Below are 26,974 nucleotides of genomic sequence, written 5' to 3' on the forward strand. Positions count from 1 at the left end.
GCGCCTCTCAGCATAACAGATAACTCCTGCACTATTCTGCCATTGAAAGACCTGAACAGAAACAGAGCTTCGTTATGAATGGCTACCTATCTGATATTATAAATGTAACTAATCGTGGCCTCTACTTAAAATGTTTCCAGTGTAGTTTTTAAGTGATGGAAGCCCAAAGCAAATTCTATATTTCAGCCCCGTGGAGAGGAAACTAATTTATACCCACAAGACCAACTCTTGGTCACTCACAAATAAAATATTGGTTTCTCTCTAGGCTGTGGGAAAACGTGATTTCACAAATAATAGAGTGAGTAGAAATAAACAACTCATAAGAACGTAATATCCGTCGAAAAAACAATCGATGCACTGGTGCATTCATTTTAGATTTGGAGGAAGACAAACACTGATTTTGATAGTATATAGTATTTTAAGGCAGAGACTTTAACAGCCACTGCCGCTCGTAAGTAGATGTTGCCATTTGTTTTCCTGGGCAGCCATTAATTATAGCTCAGAATGTGTTGTACCGATTGCTATACCAAGGTGTGAGCTTTCCCTCCTACCGCTTGCTCAGGGGGTGTGCTTTACTAATTGCAAGTAAGCCTATGAATGCCAAAACGCAGACAGCGGTGGAGTGCAAAAGCTGAAAACGAAATGTGCAAAAAAAAAGTTACAGTCCCAGAGGAGGTTTTCATATTTCAGCCTGGAAATTATGTTGACTGGAGTAGGTCAACCCATTTCTAGGGATTGTGCGTCAATCTGATTTTCTGTTTTTACTTCAGTTGCTACCTAGTTTCTGATTTTGAATGTAGATCAGATTTTGTGTGTTTTAAAGTAAACCCAGCAAGCGTACTTGGAAAGCCCCGGTGAGAAATGTCATCCGCCCAGTAAGCAGTGCCTAATTTGTAAAAAAAAAACACAGGTGCCAGGGCTCTCCTTGGGAGACCACTGCATTTCGCACCACACATTGCCCCTGCTATGCTGCCAATGATAGTAACAACACAACCACTAACCATCCCACTCCTCCTACAAGTGTAACAATTCGAACGATTTTAGGCCTCCATAGCTATAACAATGGCTTGGGTGGCAGTTAATAATTTTAATGTATATTTAATTAATTAATATTTAACTGCTGCTGTGTTCATCTTAAATGAGCCAGACGGCGCCTCCTCGTGGCAGACTGTCACAAGCGCTGGTATTGACAGTTAAGTGCTAATGCCAAGCCCCACAAAGTACTGGCTCACATTTACCACTGCCAGTACATTCCCATTAATAATTTGTTTTTTAAATCTCTTCTCATTTCACTGCTCACCGGGCCTGGTGTCTAAGTGGTCTGCTAAAATATATTAGCCTTTAAATCTTAGTATTTCCTTACCACTTTGGGGCTGGCTGTCCTTTTTATCAGGAGGTGGGACTGACATTGGAACATGTCAGATGATACACTCAGCAGACATTCTGGGTCAGCCGAGCAAAATTAAAATTACGCCGGTATGACACAGGTAATTTCACGAACTCTGTGTTAGGCTTGTTATACAAAATTCCCCAAATTACACCACTTCACATAATTACAATGAGTTCACAGCAAAATAGAAGCACAGGAGGGTGCGAACAACAAGTTGACCAGAATACGAGCAGCTGTTGTTCGTGACACTTATTTTATAGTGCTATTTTTTTCTGCAAAATGTTTCCTCTCCCCCTAGATTTGCATTTTGCATAATTAAACATAATTTTCCTGAAATGTTGCATAATAACGTGAAAGCAAATTATGCTTATTTCGTATACCCCCCTTCTTGGTAACCCATGCAACATTTGTATGTTTAATAGTTCCACACACATAAGTGAGCCACAAACCTTCATTTACTGTGTGTGGTTAATGCTCACAACCATGCTGCAGTTACCATCTTATGTGGAAAGTTTATTTTGATCATATATCCTCAACTATAGCGTAGTGGAAGATATTGATACCAAGGTCACTGTGAATATGTAAGTTAGACTAATAAATATCAAATTTTAAAAGAGAATTGAGGTGTCTTCCTTGTATTTAAATTTAGGATATCTGAACTGTCTCTAATTTCTGAGCCTTTTCCAACCATAGCCAGTTAATTAAGTAATCCACGTTCTAGGCTGGAGAAAAAATGCAAATGGCCTAGGCTGACCATTTTAGACTGTGTTATGCAATTGTACACTTTATGCCTTCTTATGTGGCGGTGAATAGACTTGAAGCTATCTTCTTCTATAAAGTTTCAGTTGGATCTCTATTTTTCTTTCTCTCTGCTCCATCGGGTACCCTGTTGGTGGTGCTAACTAATGTGATTGAGAGGGATGGTACTGGATACCAATAGGGATTTCCAGTTTTACGGGGATATATTTTGCCCCTGGGAAAGTATGTATACATACAGGGTTGAAATTCCACATGAAACTTGCATATTTTCCACTCTGTGCAACTTATAATGAGAGCTACTGTAAAAAAACTGGAATTAGGGAATATGGGAATTAGCTATTGGTTGAGATCGGATAGACAGAATTTTGACTATAACGATCCCAGTCTATTAATAATTAGAACACATCTGGAAATGAGAAGAAATGCTCACTTTTCTGCAATCGTCCGTTGAGATGAAAACCTGCTTCATGCTGGATGAAACGGAAAGAGCTACTTCAACCTATTGCTCACATTACTGTACCTTCAAGACTTGCTCCAATACTGAGGGAGATAGTTCCCTGTAAAGACCACAGGTGGATGTGGATCTTGTTCTGCTGGGGAGCTGGTTAATTACAGAAGCACGCACTCCTAAACTGCGCATGCCTCTACCACACTGCCCCAAAAACAGATGCGTATTAATAACACATTCCTTTACCACACATGCCTTTATATCACAATTTTGTGATTAAGGCATGATTGGTAAAGGGAAATGCATGATAAAGGTCACACATGAGCCATAAAACCCGGCCTCACGTACTAAAAACAACCCAACCTGAGACCCGACCTTTGGCCCTAAAACTGCCAGAGCCCTTAAACTGTCTCTTCCCCCCCACTCTGAGCCCTAAAACTCACTGTCATGTCCTAACAACTTCCCATACCCAGACCCCTGCCCTGAGCCCTAAAACTGCCCCCCCACTTTGAAAACTCTACCTTCCTAACCTGCCCCATCCTAAGCCCTAAAAACTGACTCTCACTCCAGAAAACTACAATAGTCTCACTCTGCCCTGAGCCCTAAGACCCAGCCTGCTCCCGTATAAACAACCCCGGCCCTCCCAGAGCCAGAAAAACTTCCCCACCCCTAAAAACACCCCGGCCCTAGCCCCACTTACCAGACCGCATCCTCTCCCAGTCATTCTTCTTTCTGTGTCCGCCCATCCATGCATCTAGACCACGCTCTGCCTTAACCACACGCATGCATGGTTAAGGCAAGAGCATTTCTGTGGGATACAGCACGCTTGGGTCAGCCCATGTTAAAAGAAAAATACCTTTTAAGAAACCTACATCTGGGATCTGGACATCTTTTTTTGTGCTCACTGTTTGGACATTGTCTTCTGTAACTGTTAAAGTGCTGAACCTCTTTGTGTTTAATGTTGATATAGGAATCTTTTCCTAAGCAGGGAGCATAGAGGGGAGTGCTCCTTCTTTCCTGCCACTATTTGGTTGTAACTGAGACATACTACATCTGTCAGGTGCGGATCTCTATATCCTCTACCCTAAATCCATTTGTATCAATTTATTGATGCTGTCAAGAAGCATGATTCTCCCCAAAAAATGTCACTTCATCATTTCATCTTCTATTACTCCTTAAAACAAGTAAATATCTGAAAGGCAAATATGGAATACATTTAACTTGAGGTTATATACTATTAGATGACATACTATAAGCAAGTGAGTAGCTACATAAGTGGTTATGTCAGTGTGTAAGTGGCTGTGTAGGTGTGGGTATGGGTGTATACATGGCTATATGAGTGGCTGTATGCGTGGGTGACTGGGTGTATGAGTGATTGAGTGGATAGATAAGTGAATGTATCAGTGCCTCTGTGGGTGTATTACTGGATGTGTAAGTAGCTGTATTGGTGTGTGACTAGGTGTGTTAGTGACAGTGTGGTTGTCTACATCTAAATGGTATATAAGTGGCTGTAATAATTGGTAACTGGATGTGTTAGTGAGTGTTTGTGTGTAACAATGTGTGCAAGTGGATCTATTAGGGATGGGTACATAAGTGTGGTGTGGGTGCGTGAATGTATGTGTTAGTGCCTCTGTCTGTTTGCGTGTGTGAGTGGCTGTACAGTTTTGTAAATAGGTATGTGAGTTGCTGTATATGTGGATGGCTGAGTGTATAACAGGTTGTAAGGGTGTTTAGGAGTGTGCATAACTGAATATTAGAGTACATGGCACCTGAATGGCTACATAGGTGTGTGAGTGGGTGAGACAGTGCCTTTATGGGCCTGTGAATGACTATTTAAGTGGATGTTTAGATGAGTAAATGGGTATGTGAATGGTTTCATGGATGTGTGCCTGAGTGTGTCCTTCACTGTCTTGCTAAATGAGAGGTATTGTAATATCTGTTAACATCTGTGTTCCCCTTCAAATCTCAAATCACTCTATAGTAATCCTCCTCCACTCTCAGTAGAATAGTACCTAAAATTGCTACCCTTCCTCCTGTGCTATTACTCTTACTCCTATACTTAGCAAATAACAGACTTCCTTTCACCTTTTATTTTAGTTATACCATTCCTGAATGGTCGCTATTTTTTAACACTTTCCATGTTTCCTATAAAGAAGCCCAATTTGATTGGTTTATCGTGGATCCACAGTGCGCTAAGCATGCCCCGAGTAAATTCATAGTGGATCCACAGATCCTTACAGAAGCCCCTAAAAGCATTCAACAATCTGCTGTTAATACTTTTAATTTATGTTTCATTTTGTAAAATATTGTTAATTACAAGACATACACTTCCTACTGAGCAATGTATGCACCAGTCCGCTTTTCAGTTTCACACTGCAGTCTATTTGGTTCCCTATCCCCTCACACTCTTTTACCTCCGTTTCAATAGTGACCATGTTTCCAGTAGCAACTGGCTACCGGTAGGTAGAAAGTTCACAAGACTTTCTCTAAACAACATACTAGCTTCATATTACCTGTAGCAGGCGTGAATGACTGTTAGCAATTCCAAGTATATCCCAAACAACACAACTTTTTTTACTTTTCCAAAGCCAATCACAGAGGTAGTTACTTTTTATTGTTATAGTCTCTACATAATTTTGGTTCCCCACTTATCTCCACCATCCAATCCAATGTGTTGTTTTATTTTTTACTTGCTGTCTTCCATTTTAGCTGCCTTTCGCCTTCAAAATGGTGTCATTTTGCTGCAGCCTTTTTCTGTGTACTACTCCTGTTTGTCTCCAAAATGGTCAGAATCCTGATTGTGGGCCACAGTTTTGTGTTTTGGACCAGAGAAAGTGCTAGAAAGAGTGGCATTGACAGTATTGTAGGTTTACCTAATGTAGACATTACTTGGTTTGGCCAGAGAGAGTAAAAGTGGCATCAACTGCAGCCTTTGGTCGAAAGCATTGCATATTAACCAAAATCCAGACCTCATGATTGTGCAATGTGGTGGCAATGACCTAGTCACACATACTGGGGTTGTACTGGAAATCCCAGTAAAGGATACCTTTGGTAAATTAATGTCACTTTTCCCACATACTGCCGTGGCGTTTTCTAACATTTGCCAAAGACAGAAGTGGCAGTGGTCCACTCAGTTTTTTCCACAGTTAGAGCAATCTAGGAAACATGTCAATAAAGCTGTTTCTGCATTTCTCTAAATCCACAACATGGAACCTCTATTGCATAACAATTTACGCTTCGACATGGATGGAATATATAGAAAAAACTGAGTCCATTTCACAGACCCAGACAACAGTGTGTTCAACAACAACTTAAAAGAATGAATCCTGTTCTATGTGTAGTTATCTTCTACACACAATAACCACAAATGCTCTTTTCAGAGCCAGCCCTTTTCCCAAACACTTTTTTATTTTTTCAAATCCTTTTTTGTATTTTCTCATGTATCCTCGGTCTGATAAGGGTATGTCAACTATGCTGTGAGTGGATATGTGACAGATCCGCGGATCTGTCCCCAACCAAAAGTACAAATTCAGTACAAAACAGCAACACATTTAATACAGTGGATGTGTGAGTAACTGTATGAATGTGTGAGTGGGTGTGTGGGTGTTTAAGTGGGTGTGTAAGTGCCTGTGTGACTCCGTTGTGGATGTGTGAGTGGTTTTTTGAGTCGCTGATTGGATGTATCAGTGACTGTATGGGTGTGCACGTGCCTGTATGGATATGTGACTAGGTATGTGAGTGTCTGTATTGGTGTGTGAGTGGTTTTCTGTTTTTTTGGGGGGACTGAATGGTTGTATGGGTGTGTATGTGGGCATGTGAGTGTGTCATGGGTGGGTGTATGACTGAGTGTGTAAATGGCTATGTGGGTCGGGCATGGGTAAATGAGTGGCTGTTTGGGTCTGTGAGGGGTTCTGTGGATCTGTGAGTGACTATGGGTGTGTCAGAGGGTATGCAAGTGACAATATGGGTGTTTGAGTAGGTGTATGGATATATATATTACTTCCTGGTGGTCACAAGTAGGTAGTTATAGCTAGGACCTAATTTCCATTGGAAAAGCATTTATTTTTTGCCAATAACTTTGGCAATGTTTAGCGAATCTTCTCAAAATTTTCAAAATAGTATGCCAGTCACTTCAGCTGCTCTCTGAAAACAATCAGGGGGATCCATCCAGTGGGGGCTGAAAAAAGGGGGTCCCATAACGCATTTTCCACATGCAATTTCACATACATGTATTAAACACAACTACAGCCTGAACCGCTGAATGGAATTGCACCAAATCTGGCAGAAAATTAGATCTTGGTCCAAAAAGAGTGATTTTGAGTAATTTTGTGTAAATGTGTTCAGTAGTTTTGAAGTTAATAAAAAAAAAGATTTATGTATATCTAGCGACGTGGTTCGAGAGCGGATCCACTGCCAACAGCAATGTGATGATTGACTGCCCGTAACCTGAGAGAAAGGTTGTAGTCATCTTTTGGTCAATCAGGACACATTTTCCAGTGGGCAATAAAGGGTAAATAGGATATAAGGGGTCAGGATAGAAGTATCCTGACACAATGGGATAATGGAAGGGTCTGTGAGGGACCCTTCATGGACAGGAAATTGTACCAAAAATGTTTGGGGGGCCATGAGGATTTGTGAATCCACTTTGGTACTCAGCATAGCCCCTCTTGTGAACCTGCAATGAATCCACGGATCCAGATCCAATTAAAAAATACACCCACTTACAGACCTACTCCCACACTCACTCAGACACCTACTCACACACTCACACAACTTGCACACCCACTCACACTTCCATACAGCCACTCATGTACCCATTCAGAGACTCAGAATACCACTCATACTCCACACCCACTCACAGGTACTCAGAATCCCATGCAACCACTCAAATACCCACTCAACTACTCACTCACTCATACCCCTGTACAGCCACTCACAGACCAACAAAACCATTCACACACACACTCACAGATGACACAGCACCTCACACACACTCACACACCTATTCACACAACCACACATGCATGCACACACCCACTTACAAACACACAAACACCCACACACCCACTCACACATCCATACAGCCATTCACACACCTACTCAGAGACACAGAACAACACTCACACACCCATACAGCCACTCAGAGACCAACTCAGAGGCCCAGTGAACCACTCAATCACCCACACACAGACCCAGAGGTACCCATATACCACTGACACACTCACACAGCCACACTCACACATACACACCCATAAAGCAACTCACAGACCCACACATCCACTCATACAACCACTGACAGCCCCACACTGCCAGTCACACATGCACTGACAAACCCACCTCAAACACTCCCTCAAACACACAGAATAGTCATTCAAACACCCATACAGGCACTGTCACACCAAATATATTGCTTCCATTGACCGGAAAAGAAGTGAAAAAATCATGACCTGAGAACAGAGAAGATAAAAACACATAGGCACTTGGGAATCTTAAAATAAGGAGATGTTTCATATATATTATTTACAGAGTGATTGATCGCAAGAGTTACTTGACGCTTCATAAGAACATAGGACATTAGCTTACAGACATAGCAACCTAATTTTGAAATGCTTGTCTAAAAAGTAAAGTCCTGAGTGCCTTCTCAAAAATGGACGGAGGTGGAGTAGATTGAAGAAGAGATGGAATTGTGTTCCATTCTCTTACAGATGCGATTTAGAATGTTCTGTAATCAAACTTTACTGTTATAGTTTTAGGAATTTTCAGTATAAATTGCCAGTAAATTGCAGAGTATACTGTTGATGGATAATGGGAAATTTGGTGTCCACAAAGGGAGGTGCATTCTAATAACTGGTGAAATGAACGATTGTTAGAGCTTTCAAAAGAACTCTTTTCTTGATGGCCAGCCAGTGGAAATGTTCCAGGATGGGTTATATATGGTGGCAATTGTATGTGGCTGTGATTACTTGAGCTAAATATCAATGCTATTTAAAAAACGCAACCAAGAAATACCAACTCAAAAATCCATCATGCATGTCTACAAATATGCCAGCGCAGTTAATGATTAAATGCAATGTTTACTATTATCTATTAATGTTACATTTGCAACCCACATTGTTAGACTTGGCACCTTTGGCGTGGTTTCCTCAGACCTTTTGTCTCTACATCTGTATTTTTGATGCTGTGCTGGATTTTGTTTTTGCTGGCTTAGATGCTTTGGGCACTTTGCCACAGCTGATCAGTGTCAAAGGGCAAGTGCTCCCTGTATGACTTAGTATTGTGATTAGTTTTCCATGATTGACATATTTGATTTACTAGTAAGCCCCTTGTAAAGGGCACTAAGTGTGCCAGGACCTGTAAATCAAATTCTATTAATGTGCCTGCAGCACTGATAGTAAAACTCACATGAGTAGCCCTGCAAAGGTATCTCAGACCTGACACTACAGTGCCTGCATGCAGGGGTTTAAGCTGCCATGTCTGCCTGTCAAGTGGGTGACCTGGCAAGTGTACCCACTTGCCAGGCCCTATCCTTCCCTTTTCTTACAGGTAAGGCACCCCTCAGGTAGGCCCAAGGTACCCCATGGGCAGGGTGCAGTATATGGGAAAGGTAGGACATGTACTGATGTGTGAGACATGTCCTGGTAGTGTCATACTGGCAATTTCATTTTTCACTATTGAAGGGCTATCTGCCCCATAGGCTAAAATGGGAGATACTTTGGAACATCTTACAAGTATAACTTCCCTTTAGGACAAGATATAGGTATAAAGTTTAGGCTCTCTGGACTCGGAATTTAATAACACATCTTTTAGTAAAGATGTTTTTTAAATTGTGTGGTTGAAAATGACACTTTTAGAAAGTAGGCATTTTCTTGCTTAACAATTCCGTGTGATTTTTATATAGTATGAGAATATAGCAGTTGCCAGCAGGGCCGTTAAGTTTTATGTGCAGCTGTATTTTAGCATATGTTTATATTTATTCAATTTTAAGTTTTAACAAATACAAAGAAAAGGAAAGTTTGAGGCTCTTTGCATTTTTCATTTCATGAAAGCAATACATAGATATTTGTATAGTTAGTATTGCTGACATTTGATCCTTTTTTACTCTTTTTTTCCCAGGTCGACCCCTTCCACCAACATCCTCCTCAAGCCTTCTTCCGTCTGCTCAGCTGCCTAGTTCTCATAATCCTCCCCAAGTTAGCTGCCAGATGCCACTGCTAGACAGCAATAACTCACATCAAATCATGGACACCAACCCTGATGAAGAGTTCTCTCCTAACTCCTATCTCTTAAGAGCATGTTCAGCACAGCAACAGACTTCGAACACCGGTAAGAATATGGGGACTTTTGGCTGCATTTATGCATACCTTCAAATAGATAATGCAAGTGTTCATTGTGATGCACAACATTTGAAAAGAGTAAAAAATTAAAAAAGATATAGTTTTTAGAAATTGTTTGGAATTTTAAGTCTATGCCCATAACCAATCAATCTAATTTTCTCAGTTAATTCCTCTCTGGAGTGACTTCTTTTTTGCAAACAAAAGTAGTAATGAATTGCTGCCACTATGAATTATAATTAGGTGTTCGACCTCATAAAAGTATTTTCTGGTAGTGATATATCCATAAGTAATTTGTATGATGGTAATGTCTTGCAATTTTATGACATTCAACATTTGTGGCTGATAGGCCAGTGACGAAGGACTTGTCTGTGTTACCTTGCAAATGACAGCTTTTGACTGTTACTTTTCTCACTTATGTAAAATTAGAGTTGCCTTTAATAGAAGGCCAAAGCATCCAAAGTGTGTGCTTTAAGTGTCCAGTTCTATTTTGATGACTTTTTTATCTTTCGCATAGTTCTGTTTTGTTAAAAGGGAGGAGGAAGACAAAAGGTTTTGGGGTGACCCTGCAGAAATAGCCAGGTCCAACATGTTTTATGAAAAGCTGTTTATCTAAAAAAATGCAAGAAAAGTGAGAATCTTCATCTCTGAAACATTGAAGGATGTGGCCGCCAGCATTGGGAAATGTAAGGCAGTGATATATAATGCAGTTCATCTAGAACACACTATCCACCTTAATAGATCCTTCGTTTTTAAGAAGCTTTCAGTATGAGGGTTTCTGGTAAGAAGAAATATGCTGGGTAAGTATGTTCTTAGGGTTTCTTTGAAACAGGCTCCAACGAAATTGTTTCATTTAATTAGTGAGTGAGGTATATGTTCTTTATTCTTACCTCATTCTAAATTGATTCTTTCTTTCTCTGTTAGCATAGTGTAGGTAAAAGTCTTAAGTTTTTTTTAATGAAAAAGAGAATTTTAAGTTACATTGCTGTAGAACCTTATTATCAGAGCAAAATATCCTACTAACTCTAAAGCATAATTGAGGAACAAACTATATAAATAAACCTGATCAAATATATTACCAGCTCTTATATTCTTTATATAAGTGCACCAAGAAATTCAGTAGCTGTTAGATCACTACTCCATGTGCAAAGGGTGTAGGAGGTTTCTGATAAACGGAGAAAAATCCCCTTTGTCTCCTCTAAAGGAGGTATCTTTATTATGAAGCAATGACTTGTGGAACTATTTGGATCAAATATTTCTCTATCACCATCACTGTTAATATTTCATGTATGTGAGGTAGCATAAATGATAGCCACAAGTCCTTTCTTCAAGTTTTCAACCCAGGTTTTGCTTCCTGACACGTTTATTTTTTCTCACCTTGAAGAAATGTTGGCTACTACGTACCTATTGTCCGAAATCAACTCTTCACCAGAGCTCAAATATTGTACGGAGAGAGGCACAAAAATCCAAAGATATCTGAAAACACCTTTGGGCAAACTATATGTTGCCAGCTACCTTCCTTGGTAGGTAGTTCGCTGAATAGCATGTAGATTCTTTTACTTTCTCTTAAGGCTCGATGAGTATTGTAAAGCCTGTATCTTCATTACCCTTTCAATATAAAATTTGTGTTGATCACAAAACAGATTTCCTGAAAATGTGTGCGTGAGTTGAGAAACAAAACATAGATGCACAGGATCTGTTATATGTGTACAGGGCAAGAAGAAGCGGGTCACTCCTTTGCCCTGTTCACAGCTGCCCACAGAATAAAAAAATGGGAGCAAGCTAACACACTTTCTTATGATGTACTGGTTTTTGCAAGTCACAGAGGAGCAGATCAGCTGTCAACGACTCATGTAGCCCGTTCTTAATTTAGAACAGCAGACATGATTTGGAGTAAGCTTACCCACTCCTCTGTGACATTCACAATGCTGTTGCTCCCAGAGAAACTGGTAGATTATATAACACCCACTTCTTTTTTTAAATTGCATACCCTTTTTGCCCTTGGAAATATGGAGGCAAATACACCGACATCCTGTGGTAAGTTGGAGGGGTTAACAACTTCTACCCCCACCCTCTGTGTTTGAGGATGTTGAGGACAATTTCCCCATCATCCTTTGCCAAGGTGAGAGTGATTCAAAGTGGAGCAGCTGCTAACTTGACTCCCCTTCTTGTCCCAAGATTTCTTTAAAGCCCTCGCATCGCTCTTGGGAAAGGTGAGGCAGAAGGATGTATTTTTTCCCCAGCGTGCTTGGTGAATGTGGGAAAGTTTGAAAGATAATTCTCCCCAAACCATCACACTTAGGCAGTATGGGTTAAACACATGAGTAAAAATAAGCTGCCTCGATATAATTTTGCTCGACCCTCCCACGATTGAACAAGGTGGCAGGGCATGGTCACAATTATCTCCTCCTTAGGCCTTAGTCAAAGCATGGGAATGAAGTAAAGTCATTTGGGCATCGCAGGGAAAAGTTTAATTAGTCTTCTGGTCATAACCAGGGTAGGGCCATTAGAGACAAAGGCACTCTTTTTAAGATCCGTCCCCAGCCTGTCAAACAGGCTAGGCAGAGATGTAAACAGATAGGCATGCTTAATCTCCGAATTAAAAACAATAAAGCATTGGCTCTTCCAGATGTTGGTGCTTTTGTTTTTTCCTATGATTTGTATTAATTTCTTTTACTTTTCTCTTTGTGATCACAGAAAACACATATCAATGTCCACTGCACATGTACCAAAATACATAAATGCATTGGGATACTAAAGGTCTCCTCATTCTTGTTTTTTCCATAGCATCTTTGGTAATATATATGTAATGAAGTAGTTTGACATGCTCATTGGACACTTACATTTTGCCCTAGATCTTCAAATTTTCTAAATAAAGAAAAGGCGATGGGTGTCACAAACATTTGATATCTATCCATTCAGGTAACGTTGGCTGTAAGGCCTGATATTAGCCTGACAAATGCATTTGCTTGTACATCCTATTTAGTTTTTCTCCAACCATAGCCTTGTCATTTAAAAAAATGAGAAGAAAGCGTGAATTTCATCAACATTGCAATTTCTGGAAACTGAAGTGTCTTTCCTGCCACAAAGTGGAAGCCACCAAAATATTTTTTTCTGTTTTTCATACCTCTGAATAGCCCTTAGTACTTTAATTTGCTGTCGATTTTTTTCTCCACAATCCTAAAATTGTGATTTTGATCAAAATTAAAATTTTCAAGATGACGGAAATAAAGTGGCAATAGGCAACAATAATAAAACCTAATACTTATCTATATGTAAGTCTAACCCACGAAACGCAGTGAAACGCAACAAAAGTGTGCTGAAAACTACTTGGCTGCCATTTACATTTTATAAAGACAGCCTTCGGCTAATCAGATATTGCCTTGTTATCAGCATGCATCAGCATGTACCTAGGTATCCATGAAGTTACCATGGTATGCTGTGGTAATATATATATATATATATATATATATATATATATATATATATATATATATATATATATATATATATATATTCACTGAAAAAAACATAGGTTATAGACCATATATAGTTAGGAATTAGCATTTACAAAACCTTGAAAATTCACTGAAAAAACCATAGGTTATAGACCATATATAGTTAGGGATTAGCATTTACAAAACCTTATTTTACTCGCATAAAACCATTGAAATCCGCATATATAGTTAGTTGCGCTAACTATATATCGCGCACCCGCAATCCACTGCTGATGATGTCACATATTACATCTTTCATGACATGGTCAGTGACATCACTGATGACATCTCAAATGACATCACTGATGACATCACTGATGACAACATCCAGTGACTGTATGTTTCTGTAAAGTTAAAATATGTCTGACATATTGAAGAATGAGTGGATGTATAAGTGTCTGGATGAAGGATTTAGTAGGTGCATGACTGACTGTATGAGAGAGTGATTAGATGTGTCTCACTGAGTGCATGGGTTAGTGACTAAACTGTCTTAATTTGTGCATCATTATGTCTGTTGTTCTGTAAACTGCTGCATGTGTTGATCAGTAGCTATATGAGTAACTATATGGGTTATTGATTGGTTTCCCAAGTATTTGTATGAGAGACTGAGTGTGTGTGTGGGTGGCTGGGAGGTGTATGACTTTGTGCATAGATGTGTGAGCAGTTGATTCACTAGATGTATGGGTTCAAAAGTGCATGTGAAAACAGCTGTATGGGCGGTTAAATGTGTGCATGAGTGTATTGGTGAGTGAATGGATATCTCAGTGCTACCATGTCAAAGTAAGTACATATGTAAAACACAGTACATGTGAGAGTTGACATATATAAATAACTGTGTATAAGAGCCAGTGAATGTGTGAGTGGCTGTGTGGATCATTGTGAACTTGTATCAGGGATTGTATAAGAGAGTAAATATGTGTTAGTATATGTTTGAATAAGTAAGGTGTGTATAACTGTATAGTTGAGGAAATGGAGGTGTGATTGATACTTTGCATGACTGACTAGGTGTGTGAGTAACTCCATGGATGAGTGAAAGTCTGTGAGTGTCTGTTTACACTGAATGGATCTAAGGTTATATTAGAGTCTGAAGAGCTTCATCGTATTATCACATGAATGATGTCATCAGTGATGTCATCAGTGATGTCATTTAAGATGTCATCAGTGATGTCATCAGTGATGTCATTTGACATGTCATCAGTGATATCATCAGTGATGTCATTTGAGATGTCATCAGTGATGTCATCAGTGATGTCACTGACCATGTCATGAATGATGTAATATGTGACATCATCAGCAGTGGATTGCGGGTGCGCAATATATAGTTAGCGCAACTAACTATATATGCGAATTTCAATGGTTTTATGCGAGTAAAATAAGGTTTTGTAAATGCTAATCCCTAACTATATATGGTCTATAACCTATGGTTTTTTCAGTGAATTTTCGAGGTTTTGTAAATGCTAATTCCTAACTATATATGGTCTATAACCTATGGTTTTTTCAGTGAATTTCAATGGTTTTTTAATAGCAAATATCTATAGCTGTAACATATGTTCTTATTCTAATTCACAAATATATTTTATATTTTTCAAATTCAATTTATATTATAGTTTAAATTATTTTTTCTTGTTTCGCTGCCGATCAGCGAAACGGTAAACGTTCCGTTAGTGCAAATACCGCGTTAGAAAGGCACATCGCGATGCGTCCCGTAAACGCAACATATCGCGTTACTACGTAATGTCCCTTAAGACGTTCTGCATTAGCGCAGCCGGAAGCGTTCTGGAACCAAGGCGCGAAACGTAATCTGAAAAATAAATTTTTATTTCTTAATTCAAAAATTGTTTGACACATTATTTATTTTTATATGTATATTGAAAACTAGTAGCAAATGTATTATAACTTGAAATCAGACTTTAAATATACTGTGCAACTTTTTGGTGTTACATACTAGCTTTGTTCATAGTTACTTCCTTTCTCCCACTATATAATCCCCAATGTGTATTTAACATCTCTTTATCATCTCCTGCCACCATGTTGTTTCGGCTTTCCAGACAGACTATGGTATGAATTCCATATACCACAATAACTTCTATAACAACAGGCAAGATATTTACAAAGGAGACGGCGTTTATTAAATTATAGACTCTGCATTGGTACCTACATGTAGCTACGTAAATAAAAAAAAACAAAGAAAAAACAAAACGAACAATCAATAAACATACAATAAGCTAAAAGTCAATCATTCTTGTTTCCTTATAGTACGCTCCCCAGACCGCTTTCCGGTACGCGAACCGGGCGCACCCCACGAAAAAAACTTTTTTTTTTTTTTTTGGGACCCGCGGGGCACTTTAATATCCCCCTCATCAATCCTAGGGGGTCAGAAGGAGTCTACCTTTCCCCCTTTCCTTCATTTCCCCCTTCGATTTGGCCTCCTCTTGTCTCTCGATCCTACCGAGAGACAAAATGGCGGCCGCTCCGGACTGTTTACAATGTTGACAGCCAATCAGCTTCTCCTCAGACTCCCGTTACGCTGCCGGTTAGCTGCCTGGTTAGCTGCCCGGTTCACGTACCGATTTGCGCCTCTACAACAAAAAAACAATTTTTTTTTTTTTTTGGCCCCGAGGGGCACTTTAATATCCCCCTCATCAATCCTAGGGGGTCAGACGGGGTCTACCTTGCCCCCTTTCCTTCATTTCCCCCTCCGTTTTGGCCTCCTCTTGTCTCTCGATCCTACCGAGAGACAAGATGGCGGCCGCTACGGACTGTTTAGAATGTTGACAGACACCGGAGAGCCAATCAGCTTCACTTCGCAAAGCTCCGTTACGCGAAAAGTACGCGAACTGGTGCGCTATCCAGGACGCTGTCACAGATATAAAATTTTTTAAAAACGTTAATTTCTCAAAATCCACTGGAGCACATATATTGAGACCCAGCAAAGGCACATCGGGCTAACAGTCCCTACAATTTTGCCAAGTTTCGTGCAAATCCATTCAGCCGTTCGAGCTAAAAGTGAGGCCAAACGCCCTATGGAAAAATGAATGGGAAAAACGCGTTTTGTGACCCCCCTTTTTTCTCGGCCCCCCCTTAACGAAACCCCCCAAATTTTAAGGGGCTGCTCAGAAACAAAATGTGCCATTTTCCTGAAAATTTCAGCCGATTCCATCCACAAACGCCAAAGTTATTAGACATAGAATTTTCAAAAGTCCCATAGAGAAAAAATCCTAACTATATATACCTACTGGCGACTGCCAGTAGGTAATATATACATTTATATATATATATATATATATATATATAAATATATAAATGAGTATTTTAACACTTATAAGTTTAGCACTACTTACACTATGCACATGCTACCAAAAATTACAATTTACTCCTCATGATCTATAGTCCTGACACATTACATCTACATCCGTTCACTCACTTTCATGCTACATCTCTTTCAAGTACCACACTCCACTCTATGCCAATCCACTCTACGCTATTATAATATATGCAACTATACTCTGTCACTCCACTATACGCCACTTCACTCTATGCTAATCAACTGTGCGCCACTCCACTTTACCCCACTCCACTCTACACCACTCCAGTGAATGCTATGACAATCTACGCTCCTCCATTCCACAACACTCTAGTCTGCGCCACTCCACTGTGTGCCCCTCCACTCTACACTACTCCAATCTATGTTATCCGACTGTACACAACTCCACCGTACAATACTGAACTCTATGCTATTCCACTTTATGTCACTCCACTCTAGATCACTCCGCTGTACGCCACTACACTCAACATTATTCAACTTTCACCACTTCACTGTACACTACTCCACTGTTGGCCACATCCTTCTAAGGCACTCCACTGTATCCTACTAAACTCTATGCTGTTCCACTCTATGCCACTCCACTGCACACCACTCCATTGTATACTATTGCACTGTGCACCACAGCTGTATACCCCACTATACTCTATGCTTCTCCACTCTGCAACACGCCACTATATAGTATTCCCTTCTACTCCACTCTATGCTACTCCAGTGTATGCTAATCCACTCTGCACCACTCCAGTCTACTCTTTTCCACTGTAAACCACTACTCTGTACCTTACTGTACTCTTCGCCACTCTACTATATACCACTTTACCCTGTGACACTCCACTCTATGTGATCCCACTGTACGCCACTACACTATATCCCTCAACAATGTTCAACACTGTATTCCACGCTATGCCACTGTTTGCCACTATACTGTACCTCACCCCACTCTACACCACTCCAGATTAAACCACTCCACTATATGTCCGGGGGATGAGGTACCAGGGCCTCTTAAGTGTCAGGTAGGAGGGGCCAATGTGAAACCAAGGACGTGGAAAACCACAACCTACGTGAAGCACAGCTAAAGACAATGCTGTCTCTGCAGATGTAAACACACTTCAAATATTTGAATAAGAACATTTTTGTGTGTATTTGATGAACAAGAATCATTTTTAATTCGAATTCAGTGAACAACTCAATACAAATTTAATGTCACTCTCATGAGTTCAAACCATATTTGTAATGATCATAAGCATTATACATTTATGTAATGCAAGTCAACAAAAAGTCAGTATATTTCCTATTTACAAAATCAAAAATCAGAAAATCAATCCCAATGCATTTCGGGTTAATACTAAACCCTTCATTAGGGGAAGTATAATAAACAATAGTAATCAGTGATTATATCTTGATGTCCTCCTTCGAAACTACAACAAAAAATGAATGAATTTTCCTTGAGAAACAAGTTTAACATCATGACAAATCACTAATAGGACATGGTCAGTGACGGCTACCGCCCTTCTCCCTGTATACCCACATCAACCCAGAACACAAGGAAACGGAACAGGATTTGTCTTTGGAAGGCGGGGGGTCGCAAGACCCCCGGCCCTATTTATTAAGATACAAAATAATAAAATTGTTAAACAAAATATACAATTTTTATGCAAAAATATTCAGAAACATTTAGATACATTCATATCGACAATTGTGATCGGCTAGCCTTAACAAGATTCTAATACAGCTTGTTTCCTAACCAAATCTAACATCCTCATCTGAAATGTTTTGCATACTAACATTAATGGCGATATGGCAAGGTCGCTAACCGGTGTCAGGTCTTACAAGCTGCGCCCTTACGCAGGTGCGCATGCACAGCCGGGCCCGTTAATTATCTGGTCCACCCCTGAGGCCGAGCCCGTTAATTACTTGGTCCACCCATGCAGCCGAGCCCGTTAATTACTCGGTCCACCCAGCCGAGCCCGTTAATTACTCGGTCCACCCATGCAGCCGAGCCTGTTAATTACTCGGTCCACCCCATGAACTCCATTTAACCAGTGAAGGAGGGCCCTAACCTGCGTTACCAGCTGCCCCTGAAGTTCTAGGAGGGGCCAGTGACCCCTCCTCCCCCTGGGCGGACACCTCCAAAGGATGATGCAGCCCCCTTAGACCTTAAAATAGCTGCTCACCGGTCATGACCTTACCGCATTGAAGGACTGGGTTCTTTTGGACCCAGCGGTGCCAGGGCACAACACCTGAAACCTTCGTGGGTAACCTGTTCCGGCGTACAAGTCACAGAGACACGGGACACTTCCTTCGGCGTCAAAGAGTCAAGGTTTATTTACTGCAGGGAACACAGAAGTCACAGGAAGTACATCGAGTGTAGTTCGGGGAGACTGCTTCAAATTGGTTATGTGGATCGCTCCTTTTATACAGTTTTTACCCATAGGCTAACATTGAACACAAAGGTTTACAACTCAGTTCCCACATCTAGCTCCCAGAGGGGTCGTTTTGGTCGCTTTGAAACACATAAGGTCCGGAACATAAGTGCGGAAACATTTGGCGGTTCCCAACTGTAAAAACCCATCTTCCCACCATTAGCAAATTCCATTCAGCAATCAAGTAGATCGAAACAGGAACGAAGACAGGTGCAGAGGAAGACGGAGACAGTGGGGAGATCGGAAAGGGTGTAAAAAGGGGAGGTGTCGGGAGCACGAGATACAGGCATCAAAGGGACGTGCCTAATGAGATGCACGGCTGAGACAATAAGTCCGTGCGGCAAGATGAGCCTCGAGCGGCGCCACCTGCCTTACAGTAGCAACCCCCTCGTCATAAAGACACTTTCAAAGGACATGTGTCTTCCGCAAATATCTTGGGAGTCCCAGGGTCGCGAAGCGGACAGCGTCCGTTCGCTGACTACTTGAGGGCAAGAGACAAAATGGATGCCGTATCTAAGATGGAACCCGTGGGTACAGATGAAAAGCCCACGTAACAAACGAACGGTTTAAGTTAGCACAGCGAAACTGCGCACACTTGCTAAACTCGTCATTTGCGGTTCGTAGATACCAGACTCGACCATATTCGTGCGAGTTGGAAACACCACTTACAATTGTCACGGAACCTCAGACGCTCCTTTTGCCCTCATGTAGGCAAGCACTAGTCGGAATCATATTCGATGTTCATCAGACCATCAAGGTGTCGTTGTAGCATAGCCTTGTCCAACCGAGTCCCCTTGGTAACAGGTGGTTGTCTCATACACGTTGTAGCACAGAGGCCACATAAGGCAGGACCACACTGCACACAAAGGCAACACGTGAACAGGAACACTACCACAACTCCGATGATCATCAGAATCTTCCAACCCCATGTCGACATCAGGCCCCAAAACCAACCAAGTAGCGTCCAATCCCCTACATCCACGTGTATGGATTCGGAGATCTTATGCAACTTCGAGATGGCTTGATAGACAGTAGGAGCATTATCAGGTATGAAAATGCAACAGCTCGAATGGATCACTTTACATACCCCACCGCGATCTGCCAAGACGACATCTAAAACCATACGGTTTTGTAACGTCATAAGTCTCTCCGCCTGAAGTTCTGTGGTGATATTACCAAGGGCACTGGCAGTAACATTAGCTGTCGATTCTACCACTCGAGTCAAATGTCTCAGGTTCCTACTATTAACCATAGGTCCCCAAAACGGGAGGAAACCCTTGAAAAAGTCTCCTGCCTCTTGACCGGCAGTATCCTCTTCGCTAATTACGCCTCGTACAACTCTAGTCTTATGGTAATCGGCATCTACAGTGAACGTCGGAGGCAACAGATTTGCAACAAAACATGAGCCCATGAAGTCTGAGGGCAACCATGTATATGCACGATCATGACAGATGAAGTACGTACCCTTGGCAGCCAGAAACACAGGGGTCGGGGACATTGGCAGAACGTAACTTTCAATGCAAGCACTTACTCCAAGTGAGGCTTGCGAACCACGACCCACAAGACAAAGATTGCCAGTGTGGGGTACGACCCATATTGGAGGCGAGCTTTTAAGCTGCTTTTCATTAGCGAACATACTATATTCCCCTCTACTCAGGACCCTATAGGCTTGTACCTCTTCCTTAGGGATGAGAAAAGCATCATGGATCTCATCTTCCATATCCTCTATTGCCATCGATAGCACCCACTGGTACGAGGTAGGACCAGGTTTGGGGGAACGTTGTTCTGGAGTGGGGTGGAAACCTAGTGCGCTTCGAAGCATTGTTTGGAATGCTCGAGCTGACCCTTGGGAACTATATGGTAACACCAGATATGGAATTCCCTTACCCGTAGTATGTGGCATCAACCCACACACCCAACAATTAGTAGTGTTAACCACTAACTGATGCTGATGGAGGAGCTGGATAAAGGAATTGTTGCGGAATTCTACACGTCTAGCCTGTTCGTGTTCCGGTAAAATGTGAAAGGAATGGGGAGAAGCAGTAGTAGCAGTAAGAGTAAGATTAGGGTAAGGAGTAGGAGTAGGGGTAGGAAGTAAAAAGTAAGACATAGCGTAATACACCCCACCCGCCAAGAATGCAGAAGCAGTTAAGAACAATACAAACAATTGGAATACAAAACATTTAGTACGACTGAGTTTCTGCAGTTTGACTCTATACGCCTGAGCTCCTTCCAAATCGTTCAGCTTCGAAAATGCCATTTCCCTATGACCGTCCGCAACGTTTCTTGACGCACTTCGTTCTGTGCAGCAATGGTCAATTCCCAGGAGTTCCTAGGAACCGACGGCCTTTAACCTAGCGTCAAGACCTACTGTCCAGAAGGAAGTACGCGCGCGGCCCTACGGCCCTCAATACACAATATGTATTTATTTAGCACAATAATTCAGCTGTGGAAGGAAAAAGATTCAAGGAAGAAGCTTAATATATATACAAACAAGTTTCAATGATACGAAATGTTCAAAGTTGATCAGGGGACACGAGGATATTGCAGCTATTAATTTCAGCAAAGCAAGAAATTTTATTAGTCCTTAATGCGAGAACGCAAAGAATATCGATGTTTCCCGGGACGTGTCTGCTCGTCGAACAAAGGATCCGTTGAAGAGGCAGCGTCCTGTTGATCAGTTTGTTGATTTGGTCTTGAGTCTTTTGCTGACAATGTTTCAACAGTGGCTTTCTGCTGCGCTGAGTGTTCACCAACAAGCTGTGCGTCGCTAAAAGGTACAAACGCCGGCAATGTCTCTGCTTCTGTTGACGCAATGCCTTTCCTCACCCACGGGTCTGCCGGCAAAGGAATAGGGACTCGTTTACAATGGGTAGCATGTACCCAATTCTTCCGCCCCTCAAGACGAACGGCAGTCCTCGTGGCCAGGAGCACCTGGTGAGGTCCAACAAAACGGGGGTCCAGATTCTTCTTGCGTGAGAAGTTACGGGTGACAACCCAATCACCGGGTTGGAGCTGGTGGCCTGGACCCTCCGTCTGCGTCGGCAAGGCGTCGTAAACCTGTTGATGAATTAACCTCAGTTTAGCAGTCAAGTCATGTAAGTAGTCAATCAACATCGGATACTCAAGATCAACGAATATACCTGGCCTAGGAACCCCCCACACATTCGCAGGACGGCCGAACACTATTTCATAGGGACTAAGCCCTATTCGGGAGTGTACAATCGCCCTAGTTGACAGTAATGCTAGAGGCAAAGCGTCAGGCCACGAAAGTCCAGTCGTAGCCTGAATCTTCGCTAGCTTTAGTTTAAGGGTACCATTGTACCCTTCAACCAATCCAGCTGACTGGGGATGATTGGCGCTATGGAATTTCTGATTAATTCCAAGGCCCTTACACACATTCTTCATCACACTTCCAACGAACTCACTTCCGTTATCTGACCACACGACTCTAGGCATTCCATACCGAGGAAAGTATTCCTTCAGTAGGATTTTCGCAGTAGACAAAGCAGTATTGTCTTTGAGGGGATAGGCCTCGATCCATCGGGAGAATGCGCAAACCACAACCAAAACATATTTCAAGTTATTGCATCGCTCCATATGGATGAAGTCCAATTGAATCACCTCAAAGGGATACGAAGGAGGAGCAAAACTGCCAGGGGGAGTTGGGGTTCCTTTGCCAGGATTGTACATTATACACACCATACAATTCTTCACCAGACGTTCAGCACACTTTGTAATGGCATCATTCTTCCACACAGGCGACAACAACTTGCAAATGCCTTTCGCGCTGATATGTGCTAACCCATGTGCCATTGTCACAACGGCCAGCACATACGCATCAGGCAACATCCATCTTTTCTGATCCGACAAATCAATCCAACAACCATTCACATCCAACTTTCCCGTACTTTCTTTCCACTTCATCTTCTCCGTCTCGGTGGCCTCATTCTGAATTGCTTTCACGCTCTCTATAGTATTCTCACACATACTCGATTCTGTAGGCCACCTAACCGAACTCGTCACATACATTCGAGTGCTAAGGTTCCGGGCAGTCTCCTTAGCAATCTCATCTGCAAACGCATTACCACGACCAACATCATCCGTTACTTTACGATGCGCACTACACTTAACAATCGCAACTTGAGCAGGCAAAGTCAATGCATCCAAAAGATCATTCACAAGCTGGCCATGCTGTATTTTCGTGCCGTGTGACGTCAAGAAACCACGCTCTCGCCACAATCGTCCAAAGCTATGCGCTACACCGAAAGCGTACTGGCTATCGGTGTACACATTCACACGTTTCCCTTTCGCTAATACACATGCTCTAGTAAGAGCAATCAGCTCTGCAGCTTGGGCAGAATTCTGATTCAATCTCGCAGTCTCAACAACAGTATTCAACGTCACAACAGCATAAGCAGTAGTCACATCACCATTCGGCAATTTAAAACATGACCCATCCACATACAGGGTGCCGTCAGGGTCTTCCAATGGGGTGTTTTTAAGGTCCACTCGACCTTTTGTTTCCTCTTCTGTACGCAAGTAGCAGTCATGTTCTGTTACTTGATCTGACTCTGCACTAATTGGTAACAAAGTTGCCGGATTTAGGACATTACAACGTTTTATTTGAATGTGGCTTGCCAAAAGCGTCAATTCGTACCCAGACAACCTCGCACTCGTCAAGTGCTGAGTTTTCGTTCGATTCAAAAGAGTGTCGACTGCATGCGGAACCATCACCGTAAGCATATTATCCATGACCAATCCCGCTGATTGTCGGATGGAGACCGCAGCTGCCGCAGTTGCTCTCAAACAACTCGGCAATGCTCTAGCTACCGGGTCTAAGGTCGAGGAAAAATATGCACATGGACGTTGCTTACCACCAAAAGGTTGCGTTAAGACACTCAACGCACAGCCTTCTCTCTCATGAACATATAACGTGAACGGTTTGCTGTAATCAGGGGTACCTAACACAGGAGCCGAACACAATGAATCACGTAATTCAGAAAAACTTTTCTGACATTCTTCCGTCCATGGTAAAGGAGTTGAAACATCCTTGCACGTAAGAGCCACCAATGGTTTCGCTAGCAATGAAAAATTAGGAATCCACTGCCTGCAGTACGACGTAATACCTAAAAAGGCACGTACATCTCTTTGGGTTTGTGGCACAGCCATTCGCGTAATCGCTGCAATTCTCTCTGGGGTCAATCTCCTTCCCTCCTTTGACAATAAGTGACCTAGATAGGTTACTTCTTGACAACAATATTGGAGTTTAGAAGGTGACACCTTGTGATTCAACTCACAGAGATGTTGCAGCAATGACACCGTAGCAATTTTGCAAATGTCCTGAGTATCAGCAGCCACCAATAAGTCGTCGACATATTGAATTAAGGCCGCACCAACCGGCAACCTAAACGCATCCAGTTGACCCTTCAAGGCTTGACTGTAAATAGACGGACTTTCACAGTAGCCCTGAGGAGCGCGTTTGAACCGGAAGCTACGTCCACCAAGAGAGAAACCGAAAAGGTCCCTGCTCTCTTCGGCGATCGGGATGCTGAAAAAGGCATTTTTCAAGTCAATCACCGAAAACCATGATGCAGTAGCTGGAATCAGAGTCAGTAGCGCCGTGATGTCAGGCACAACAGGGAATTGAGGAACCACAATTTTATTCACCTCCCGTAAATCGATAACAAAACGATAAACAGGCGGTTTGGTAGGATCAGTACGTTTAAGAATGGGCAGTACAGGGCTATTGCACACGTTTCCCCGAGTCTCCTCAATAACATCTTTCTCGATCAAATCATAGATGATCGCTAACAAAGCTCGCTCACCATCAAGGGAGATACGATATTGGGGAATACGCGGCAATCGCACATTCGATTTCAACTGAACAACATAAGGGGAGATATCAAGTAGGCCCACATCATTTGGACCCGTCGCCCACAAAGACGCAGGAAGAGAATCCAATTCCGGTGGAAGCTTATCGAGAGACAAATACATAGGAGAGACTACTTTCTCCCCAAACGTAAGCTTTACACCCGCAGGAGAACAATACAAAGTTGCATACAAACGTTTAAGCAAATCCAGACCCAAAAGATTTTCACCACAACCAGTGGTTAAAATCAACGGAGCTTCGAGCTCACGAGGCCCAATTTTAAGGGGCAAAGGGCGTGAAACTGGATTGCTAACGGGGGCGCCAGAGAATCCAACGGATACATTTGTTAAGCCAGACAAAGGTGCGCCAGGGAGTTTCGAATGCATAATGGAACTTTTCGCTGCACCAGTGTCCAACAGAAAAGGCTCAACGACGCCCGATGTAGCAACTACGACGTAAGGCCCTCTCTGATCAACCGGAACTGATACCACTCCCTCTCCTTGTCTTCGGCTGTCCTAGTAATTACTGTCGTCAGTTCCCTGATCGACGTAATAATCGTCTACATTGTACTGCGCAGATCGTCCTTGCGATGATCCACGTTGGTCGAAACAATTATTAGAATTTGACGAGTTATCAGAACGGTCGTTCTGAGCACCACGACCTCTACCACGTGATGCATTCTGTGAACCACCACGGCCTCCTCTAGACGAATTACCACTATTACGATCATTTAAAGCAGGACAATCAAATTTAATGTGTCCCTCCTGTCTACAATAAGCACATTGATTGTACCCCAACGAAGATCTGTTGAAAGAGGAATCATTACGCAACTGCGATCGATTCGATTGCGACTGTGATCTATTCTGCTGAGACGCATTCTGATTAGAACGCGGCGGGTATGCTTGTTGTAACAACACTTTAGTTTTCAGCTCTTTTGTCTTTTTATCAGCTCGGTCATTTTCTTCTTTCTCCCTATTTTCATAGTATTGTGCCGTAGCCAGAATCTGAGCTGAGGTAGAAACGGCCCACGCACTCTCTGAATTCTTCAATTTATTGCACAAATCGGGCAATAAGTTCGATACAAATTTATCCACAAACAACCGTTGTCCACCCTCAGTACCCATATCCTGTCCACTATGATCAACAAATGTTTCCTCAAACCTCGTAAAGAAGTCTGAAACACTCTCATCTTTCTTCTGCCTACAGGCTGACAACTTGTCCCAATTTACCCTCATAGCTGGCATAAGCGTTTTCATTAATGTAATGATTCGCTGGGGAAGAAGTGCAATCAACTGATCGGGTTTAGCAGCAGCCACTTGTCCAGCGTCTGCCGCTGTAATGGCAGCCCAATCACCACCTAATTCATTTGTGTGATCTTGATGACGAATCTTGGCCCATACCGGCTGCGGTACGACGTTGCCAAACAACATGTCAATATCAGCAAGATTCATTACCGTAGCATCCACAAGCTGCGATAATTCTTTGTAATACCCCGCAGGATTTTTGCGAGGATCAGGCAAAGTTTGTTTCACCTGAAGCACTTCCGATCGTTTCCATGGGAGATGTATCCATACTCTCTGGAAATGTGCCGCTATGATGTTATTAACATCAGTATTATCAGCAGGTACCCAAACCGGCGGAACTTCACGCATAGGGTATTGGCCAGACTCAGCTTGTTGGCGTTCAAGATCCTCAACAAACAGTGCGTGAGGAATAGGAGCAAGGCGATAAGACAGCAACTGCTCAATAGCTCGTCGGACATTAGTATCGACTATCAGTCCAGTTGCGAACTGAAGCCGAAGATTAGACAGGGCGGTCAGCACCTCGTCAGGCGCGACAGCCGCTATCTGATCATGTAGGACTTTACACATTTCGTCAAACACATATCTCTGAGTCGGGATGTTGAATTGACTAAATGTTTCAAGAACGACT

At 42.1% G+C, this 26,974-nt stretch overlaps 1 protein-coding gene across 1 annotated transcript in view; it reads left to right on the top strand.

Moving 5' to 3' along the window:
• LOC147702831 (teneurin-2) overlaps nucleotides 1-26,974 on the top strand; it is a 1,317,719-nt gene that overhangs the window by 424,481 nt on the left and 866,264 nt on the right. The window contains exon 3 of the mRNA XM_086931409.1: nucleotides 9,711-9,920. Within this exon, the coding sequence (XP_086787535.1) occupies nucleotides 9,711-9,920 (210 nt within the window). The remainder of the gene's footprint in view (nucleotides 1-9,710; nucleotides 9,921-26,974) is intronic.

This window comes from Lissotriton vulgaris, chromosome 7 (genome assembly GCF_964263255.1).
Source record: "Lissotriton vulgaris chromosome 7, aLisVul1.2, whole genome shotgun sequence".
Lineage (NCBI taxonomy): Eukaryota > Metazoa > Chordata > Amphibia > Caudata > Salamandridae > Lissotriton > Lissotriton vulgaris.